Genomic DNA, 9,723 nt, shown 5'->3' with positions numbered 1-9,723 from the left:
GGATTTCTTTTAAAACACATTGTTCTGAATGTAACTGTTGATTACATGTGTCTGTGGGAGGAGGTAAGTTCAGGACCTTCTAGTCACCGTCTTGAATGGAACCCCTCATGCTTTTCTATTTTCTTACTAGACTAGTGGGTAAGAGTGCTGTCTCCATTGTCCCGCCTCCAGGGTTCACTGCTCTGCTGCTTACTTCCTGCAAGGAAAGTTGGACCTTTGCTAAGTGGGGGTAATGGTAGTATGTGGTTTTATGTTTGAGGACAAACATCTCTGCACACCTGGAATGCTTTGAGCACAGGGGATTAAATGAGGCAGTTTATCATCTGTCTCCTCCCACTGAAGTGTCAGCTTCATCAGGGCAGGACTTTTTTTCTTTGCACTCCCAGCCTCTAAAATTTGAATGGATGCAAACACAGCTCAGTATTCTTACTCATTGGTCTCAGCCCTCATTCCTATTGGCCTGGCTGCCTACCTTCTTGCAGTCCAACCTGTGCCCTTCTGACAGCTGCTCAGGCTGGCGGTAACTCATCTTTGAGGCTCTGTAAGCCTTCTGGGCATCAGTTCTGAGGTCTTCCCAGGGACATCCTCGAGGCTGGTAAAATTATCTGATAAACATGGAGTGACTGGTGACACTTTCTTAGTTGAAATGTAAATTTTCATACTAGCAGCACCATTTTTGTGTAACTGCCTAAGCTTTAGTGGGAGTATTAGGAAACATGACTAACTGCAAAGTTTTACAATATTCCAAGTGCATACATATTAAACATCATAAATATGACTTTGTCTTACTAAGGTAGCAAATGCTCTTGGCATGTTTTCAAGGCCCTGTGACGAGGCAGACTGCCTGGGCAATGTATGTGGCTTGTTCCTCGAAATACCATAGAACAATATAAGACAGAGAAGAGGGACAGAACATAGGATATAGAGGTGATGTCTAATAGGGAAGACATCCTGAGATCCAGGGAGGACCCCATCCTTTAAGTCATCCAGCATTTTAGGTTTTAAAAAGTTACCTTCAGTTTGTGTGCTCAGCTGCCCAGCTAAACTCTAGAAATGAGAATCAGCTTGGGAAAGAAAACTCCCAGATGGAGTCCAGTTATATGCTAGGCACTTGTATTAGCTTGTTTATTCCTCATGATCACCAGTTACTAAAGGACAGTTGGGATTTGAACCTGGGCCTGATTTCTGCTGAAGCTAAGACTCTACACATTGTACTACACATTGTACTTCCACTTTCTGCTGTGAAGACCTCAGTGGGAAAGAGGATCCTGTGCAAACTTGAAAATGCAGTGAACTTGAATGGGAACATCTTGTCTGCCTGCTCCTCAAATGACCCAGCCGGTCTAGAATTAAGGCTGCTTTAGCTTATCTATACTTTTTTTTTTTTTCTCTCACATTGGTCAGCAGTTACATGGTAACATGGCAGTTAGCTGGTGTTAGCATCTCTGCAGGTAGCTGGTGGCGATATCAGACCCTGCAGGCACTGCTAGCTAGTGGCACCGATCTTCTCTGGCGATTGGCGGGGGGGTGGGGGGTGGCTTATAATCATATTGTCAGTGACTGCTGCATTATATGCAGTGCTTATTTAAACAAACAATAATAGAAAACATGACTCCAGCAAAGCCGAAACATGTAGCCACATTTCACCTGGACTTGTATGTAGTGACAGGCAATGTGTGTCTAATTTTAGACCAGTTTGAGAGGTAGAGATCTCAAAAGAAGCACACATATGTATACTTTGGAGAATAGCACTTACCTGAGAAAAAAACAAGCTATCAATCAAGTAATCTTTTAAGCTAATTTTTAAAGGGTATTTTATACAAAATAGTGATTAACCTTTGCGATATTTGATGAAGCAAGACAAAGAAGCTGTTTCTTTTTTTTCCCATAAATTAGATTACTGCTTCCCAAAACGATACCCAAAGGAATGGTATTCCATGAAATATTCCAAAAAATGCCTTATGTGGACAAGTGTGAGGAATGGTCTATGTTTCTCTTGAAGATTTAAGGTTGGGGAGACACCAAAACTTTTAAAACAGTATTACTGGTTTTATTTCCAGGAAGTGGTCTATGGCGATAAGAAATTTCTGATTGTAACATATGTTTGGACCATTCACTCATGTGGTCTCTTTGTTTTATGAACCTCCGTACTATGATTTCCAGGAATACTTTGTCACCAAACTGACAGACAAGTAGGTGAAAAATCCTAGGTCCACTGATTTTTAGGGGGCATCCAAACCAGATGAGCCTGGATCAGCTGTCTGAGGGGTTAACACATGAGCCAGCGAGCTGCCTCTTACAGGCTCCTCCGCACAAACGGGGAGCTGGGTGGATGCACTCAGCCTCGGTGCAGGGCTGACAGTCTGACTTTACTGCTAATTCCCACAGAGAAGTGACACGATGCATGCAGAATGGTGGCAGCTCTGGGGTTACCACTCAATACAAAGGAACCAGAGAGAAACCTCCCATTCTTAAATAACATTTATTATTGTTGGAAAGAAGTCTTTCTTCATGAGAACAATGCTCACACTTATTTAAAGGTATACTGGTTATGGTTATAGAAGCAAATTTCACTGAGGTGCTCTATATGAAGTATGCCCGACTACGACTCTGAGGTCAGCAATCTAATGTTCACAAAGTGTTGGCTGCCATTAGCTATGTATCCAAACATGCCTTTTTCTTCCCCCCCTTTTAAAACATGTGCCTGCACAGGGTGGAGAAAGAAACGCCAAGGGCCTGCTAAAAAGGAGAAGCCTAGAAAAGATAAAATTCCTGCAGCAGTTCTGGCCAACTGCGGCCCATGAGTGCAGGAATAGTGTTTATGTGGGGAGGCACTGCGCCCAGTGGTTTCTCGGTTTAATGGTATGAGAGCCCTTGAGGTTTTCTGCGGCGGAGGAGGAAGAAAGAGATGCCATTTACTGAATCCAGTCGATGTTCAGGCAGCGTGCTATGAACGCAAACATGTCTGAGACTTCTTCTATCACTTTGGCTGTGGGCTTCCCGGCCCCATGGCCCGCCTTGGTGTCCACATGGATAAGCAGGGGGTTGTTCTGCTTCCGGCTGCGGCCCACGAGGTGCTGAAGGGTGGCGATGAACTTGAGGGAGTGAAGCGGGACCACGCGGTCATCGTGGTCTGCGGTGAGGAGAAGCATGGACGGGTACTGGATGTCGTCTGCCTCTGGCAGCTTCACGTTGTGCAGGGGAGAGTATCTGAAAGGCAAGGGCACTTCCATGAGGCCAGGTATCGAAAGGAGAGCTGTGCGTGTCCCCTAGGTTAATCACGGGACTGGTGGGCACAGATGCCTGTGTCGTTCATCAGCAGTGAGGACTGTGGCCAGCTGCTCCCTGTGTGACCGGGTGACCGCTGCAGACATTATGGTGGGCCGTGACTGGCCAGGGCTATTGGAGGCTGGGGAGCCCTGTCATTTATTTGGTCCCCACTTTGGGAGACTGTGTAAGAGAGAAACTCACAGGGCTTCTGGAACAACCCAAACTACATGCTCACTGACTGTCTTGAGGTGAATATTTTCATATTCTTCAGGCTGAATTTTTCGCTGCAACAAAGTGGACTGGTTGTCCCTTTGTTTATTATGAGAAAACATTCTAAATTGAAGTATAGTTGATTTACAATATTAGTTTCAGGTAATTCAATATATTCTTAGAGATTATACTCCAATTAAAATTATAAAATAATGGCTTTATTCCCTGTGCCGTACAGCACGTCCTTGCAGCTTCTTCATTTTATACACAGTAGTTTGTATCTCTTAGTTCCTGACTTCCATCTTGCTGATTATTCTTTTAAATCACTGACTATGGATATAATAAGTGCAAGCCTTTCTTTTGTTGAAGAATTTGAAGTCCACAGTGTCTGGCAGCTTTTTGTCTGTTTGGTATGTATAAAATCTTTATTCTGATCTCAGCTTGATAGACTTAGGAAGAACACAGGTCCCCCCCGGGCCTAGTTTCTGTCTGAAAACCAGGGAACCTGAGCTGGTCTGCTGACCTGCTGGCTCCCAGTCCAGCAGAAACTGACTTTGGCCAATGGTGAGAAAGTTAGTGTAGGAGGAACCTTCTGAAGCATAAGATAAATTTGCAGTTAACAAAAGGTTTTTAAAAACTAAGTACAGTCAGATTAAATGCTTCATGCTAATTAAGTAAAGTGAAAGAAATCTCTTGAGTATTTCTTCTTTACTTTTTAGTCAATACAGCTGTCTTATTTCTCAGAGTGTTCAGTATTAATGAATGAACTATTTTAGTAGAGTTTTATTTTGTAGAGTGAATAGGCAAAAATAGTAAAATTTCTGCTCAGTTAACCAAGTCAAGACTAAAACCTTCTAGGGTTTAGTCTCCTAATAGGTTAAGATGGGAGTGACAATGGATCTGTTTTCTGATCTCACTTCAGAGGATTTTTGGATCAACCCTGGTCCTCCGGATAAGGATTAGTTCTGTGGGAAAACAAGCTTGGAAATTCTTTTTATGACTAATACCTCTCCCTACCTCAAGATTCAAATACCACATTTATGTATTAAAGATTCTGAGAAGTTCTGTAGGGAAAAAAATAAGTCTGTTAGGCTTTATTTAATCCCAGCCATTCACAAACTTCGAAATCTAGATCTTTTTTCAGGGAGGATCCCCTCCAGTGTAGTGGATTCAGTTCTCTGCTCACGTGGGAGCAGATGAGAGGACATGTAGCCCTGTGAGTGCTAGGCTGGAAAAATTAAGGTCTGAAATAGGGGTATCACTGATGTCTTGACAGAAAAAAATATTAAGGACTCTCTTTTATTGCTTTCAAATTAATTTTAGGAGTATTGGGTTCCAGTGACTATTTTGTTGCCTTCAACATACAATTAATTCAGTCTTTTCAACTGAGTATAAATGGGACCTCACTCCCTAAGTGCCTGTTTTCTCTGTTAATTTGAACTATGACTCCTTCAGATATTCAGCTTTCACCAGGATGTGTCAGTGGGGTTACTTGTATATTTTTAAAGTTAAACTTTTCCCCCTCCTACAGAACAGAATATAGCAGTTTGAAAGTATTAAATTAAAAAAAAATCCAAGTCATTTTAGCCAAATATCTAAGTGGAGAACTAGCCATAGAAAGCACATCAAATGAAGGAAAAAACACCTGACTTGAGAAACTGAAGTTATTGTATCAAAATCTATAGTTGACTGAGAAGACTGGGACAGGGGACACAGGCTCCTGATGCTATTCCAAGGGCAATTCCTTAATACTGCTGGTAAAACCCCCCAGATCCCTGCTGGGGGAAGTAGAGAGAACCAAGAGCCAAAGAAGAATGCAGCTTACAGTCTTGAGAATCTAGATGTTTGCTATTTTCTCGCTGTTATCACCAAAGTGGTTGAGGGATATAAATATTTCAATAATGCAGTAGTTTCAAATATGGGCTTCTGGGTGGCTCTGGCTTCTGGGAAAAGAATCCACTTACCCATGCAGGAGATGTGGGTTCCAACCCTGGGTCAGGGAAAGTCCCTGGAGAAGGAAATGGCAACCCACTCTAGTATTCTTGCCTGGGAAATCCCATGGATAGAGGATCCTGGAGGGCTACGGTCCATGGGGTTGCAAAAGAGTTGGACACAATTTAGCAACTAAGCAACAACAAAGTTTCAAATATAAGTGGTTATACTGAAAGCACAAAATAAGTTGAACTGTCCTTGCATGTGGAGAAGGCAATGGCACCCCACTATGGGACTCTTGCCTGGAAAATCCCATGGACGGAGGCGCCTGGTAGGCTGCAGTCCATGGGGTCGCTAAGAGTTGGGCACGACTGAGCGACTTCACTTCACTTTTCACTTTCATGCTTTGGAGAAGGAAATGGCAACCCCCTCCAGTGTTCTTGTCTGGAGAATCCCAGGGTCGGGGGAGCCTGGTGGGCTGCTGTCCATGGGGTCACACAGAGTCGGACACGACTGAAGCGACTTAGCAGCAGCAGCAGCAGCAGTACTTGCATATAGTCCTATTTCCTTATTTTTTAATTGAGAAAAAGAATCCTATATATATTTATGTTATAATGATACCTTTTTTAAAATTAGTTTTTAATTGCTGGATCAACAAAAAACGCACAGATTTCTTATTTCATAGTAAGTCAGAAGTCTGAGTTGGTTTGACGGGGTTCTCTGGCTGTCTCAAGGTTGAATCAAGTTGTTGGCTAGCTGGGCACTTATTAAAAAGTTCTAGGGGAAAATCTACTTCTGGACTCATTTCAGTTGGCAGAATTCAGCTCCACAAGGCTGTAGGACTGAGGTCCTCATTTCTTTGCCAGCTATTGATTAGGGTTGATATCAGTCTGTAAAGGCCCCCTTCCTCCATTTTCAAAGGCAGCAATGGTGGGTCTAGGTCTCCTCCTGCTTCCAGTTTCTCTCATCCTTTTTGCTGCATCCCTGACTCTTCTCGCCAGAGACAGTGCCCTGCCTTTAAGGGTCTGTCATTAGATTAGGCCCTCTTGATAATCCAGGACAATGTTTCCATTCTGGTCAGCTGACTAGTAATCTTCATTTAATTTGCAAAGTGCCTGTGGAGCAGTCCACAGATCAGTCAACCACTGAAGAACTAGGGGGACAGGGATCCTGGAGGACTATCTTTAGAGTTCTGCCATCACATCTTTGTTATTTTTGTTCAAGACCAGATCAGAACTAGGAAGACAGATAAGTATCCCCACCACGTATCCTGCTTTTGCAGTGAATTACATGTAAACATGAGATACTGAAGAGGACAGTCAAACATACCCTTTTGACTATGTTCAGTATTCTGACATCAAATCGTTAGCAACACAAATACATCAATATGAATCAAAACCTTACTTGATAAGCCATTCAAAATGTTGTTTGTTGTCTGAGCACCCATAATCAGTCGTCCAGGCGTGACCAATGGTATATTTATGGAACTTCAACATGTCCATTACTCCAACTTGGGCAATAACACAACCAAAGAGGTCAGGACGCTGATTGGCACAGGTAGCTAAAAATCAAGATAGAAAAAGGAGGTCGTCCATCATTAAATATCTGTCATAAACAAAACCAAAAGAGAACAAAACAACACGTAAATGTTTTCTGAATCCTGATGGTCTTTTTTGTCCGTAAGCACAGGAAGAAACTATCAGAAATCACTTGCCCAAGAGTCTATAAGGTTTCCCCCGCTTCTAGTATATATCCGAGAGGTGGAATATTTTCATCAGTAGTAGACACGTAACTCTTCACGAAAATCTCTTGAACTTTCTGTAAAATCTGTGCTGCTCCCATCCCTAGCTGCGTTCACAGGTGATGCAGGATATTAACAAACTTACGCAGGATCTCAAAACGAGCCTGAGATATTGTGACAGAATAAGAAATACCTATTTAATCTTTGTCCCTGGTTCCTAGAACAGATCTCCTAAAACCCTGGAGAGTTTCCTGAGTGACAAGGTGAGAGGAGTATTTTTCATAATTCATAACTAACGCCTCTCAACCATATCTGAGCTCATGCTAATGAGGTGGCTCTTGCTGGGTCCCTAGACAGCTTCAGAATGGGGGCCGGTGGACCAAGGGACCGACCTTGTGATAGGAGGACTGGATCTTCTGGTCCCACCTCTGACGTCTGGGGAGAGCAGTGGGGCTGGAGATAGTGACTCATGGCTACTGATTTAATCAATCCAGCCTGTGTAACAGAACCTTCATAAAAACCAATGGAGTTTGGAGAGCTCCTGGGTTGGCGAACACATGGAGGTGCTGGGACTGTGGTGCACTAACAGGGCCTGCAGGCTTGGCACGCACCTGCCCCAGCTATACATCTCCTCTGAAATGTTCCCAAATTTTATCCTTTATAACAAACTGGTAAATGTAAGAGTGTTCCTGAGAGTCGCTTAGTTGTGTCCATCTCTTTGCGACCCCATGGACTATACAGTCCATAGAGTTCTCCAGGCTAGAATACTGGAGTGGGTAGCCTTTCCCTTCTCCAAGGGATGTTCCTAACCCAGGGATCGAACGCAGGTCTCCTGCATTGAGGGCAGATTCTTTACCAGCTAAGCCACAAGGGAAGCCCAAGAAAACTGGAGTGGGTAGCCTATCCCTTCTCCACTGGATCTTCCTGACCCAGGAATCGAACTGGGATCTCCTGCATTGCAGGCAGATTCTTTGCTACCTGAGCTATCAGGGGAGCCCTAAGAATGTTCCTGAGTTCTATCAAATTATTGAACTTGAGGAGGGGGACCTGGGAAACCCCGGTTTATAGCCATCAATCAGAAACATGAGAAGTCCAGGACTTGTGATTGGTGTCTGCAGTGGGGACTGTCCTTTGGCTCTGTGCTAACTCTGGGTAGTGTCAGAATGGAACTGAATTCTGCGACACCCAGTTGGTGTCTGGAGAGTTGGGAGTAATGGTTGGTGTGGGACCCACCCTCCCACCCCTTCCTGCATTTGGCATCAGAAGTGTTGTAAACAGCAACAGTTGATATAGGTATAGCTCAAAGCAGAACAGAGCCTAAGACCCAATTCAGAGCTCTATCAGATACTGACGTATTTTCTTGTCTTGTTTTAAAAATGCTCTTCTTTGTATACTTAAAATTTTATTTTTTTGATAATTCAATAAATGTTTATTGAAAATCTGCCATGTGCCTTGCACTAGGCAAGGCGCCTGGGGATGTCAGTGAATAATTTAGTGGGAAAGATGAAAGAAGTGAATGGGCAGTTACAGTGTGGCATTCACTTCTGTTGAGAAAGTGCGGGTACTATGGAGGAAGGGTGTAGGCCAGCATAATGAAGTTGGGGAGGCTTTGGGAGGAAGTAACGTCGAAGCTGGCATGACTAGGAGTTAGTCGAGAGATGTGAACTTTTCCTGCCTCTGGCAAGAAAGTTCCCACTGCAGTGTAGACGTCAGTGCTTATTCACAATACCGATTTCTGAGTCCCACCCCTGCAGATCTCCTCCCCGCTCAGAGGTGGGAGGGGCAGGAAGATGTTCTTTAAAGAAGCACTTTAGCATCTTGATGGACAAACTCCATCTCTGAAGGTCCCATAAAGGACCTGGTTTATTAAAAGGCATAAACCAATTCCTGAAAATACAACTCCAAAAATGGACTTATTGGATGAACCAGTAAATTACAGCACAATTCTCCCACTACTAAAATCAGGTGGTATTTTCAACATCTTTTCCCATTAAATAGTTTAGATTCACCCTAAGTTGTTCTTTCTTTTATATTAATACTTGTTTAATTCATATGAAAATTCAGTTGGCTCAAACTCGAAGTATACTAGGAATCAGACCACTTCTGATTACTTCCATCATCACACCCAGGTCCACGCCAGTATCTTCTCTCACTAAGACAGAAGCCACCTAGCTGGCCTCCTGTTTTTCTGTCCTCGCCTCTTCTGCCTACCCTAACATAGCAACGGATCAATCCATGATCCTGATTTTAAAACATGTCAAGTTATACGCCACTTCTCTGCTCAAAACTCACCCAAAGGCTTCTCATGTCAGAGTAAACCATGTTCTCTCTGACAGCGGTGAGGCCTGGTTTAGGTTCCCACCATCCCTAACCTCTCCCATCACTCGCCCTTGCTCTCTGTGCCTAGCCACAGACACGGGTCTCCGGGCCGCATGTGGGCCTTGGGTACGTCATGTCGCCTGCCTCAGCTAGCTAGAATGAAAGCTCCATGAAGGTGTTGTCTGTTTCACTGCCGACATATTTCCAGTATCTGAAAAATTGCCCAGCACTTGCTCAGTACATATTTGTTG

General features: G+C 43.6%; 1 protein-coding gene across 1 annotated transcript in view; it reads right to left on the bottom strand.

Moving 5' to 3' along the window:
* Positions 1–2,463: 2,463 nt before the first annotated feature.
* The window catches only part of PREP (prolyl endopeptidase), a 143,953-nt gene continuing 136,693 nt past the window's right edge, over positions 2,464–9,723 (bottom strand). The window contains exons 14-15 of the mRNA XM_069598252.1: positions 6,817–6,973; positions 2,464–3,210 (exon numbers count right to left, since the gene is read on the bottom strand). Coding sequence (XP_069454353.1) covers positions 2,916–3,210; positions 6,817–6,973 — 452 coding nt within the window. The 3' untranslated portion in view covers positions 2,464–2,915. The remainder of the gene's footprint in view (positions 3,211–6,816; positions 6,974–9,723) is intronic.

Source organism: Ovis canadensis, chromosome 8 (assembly GCF_042477335.2).
Source record: "Ovis canadensis isolate MfBH-ARS-UI-01 breed Bighorn chromosome 8, ARS-UI_OviCan_v2, whole genome shotgun sequence".
In the NCBI taxonomy this organism is placed as follows: domain Eukaryota; kingdom Metazoa; phylum Chordata; class Mammalia; order Artiodactyla; family Bovidae; genus Ovis; species Ovis canadensis.
The sequence above is the reverse complement of the archived record's forward strand: the minus strand, read 5'-3'. Positions and strand labels throughout refer to the sequence as shown.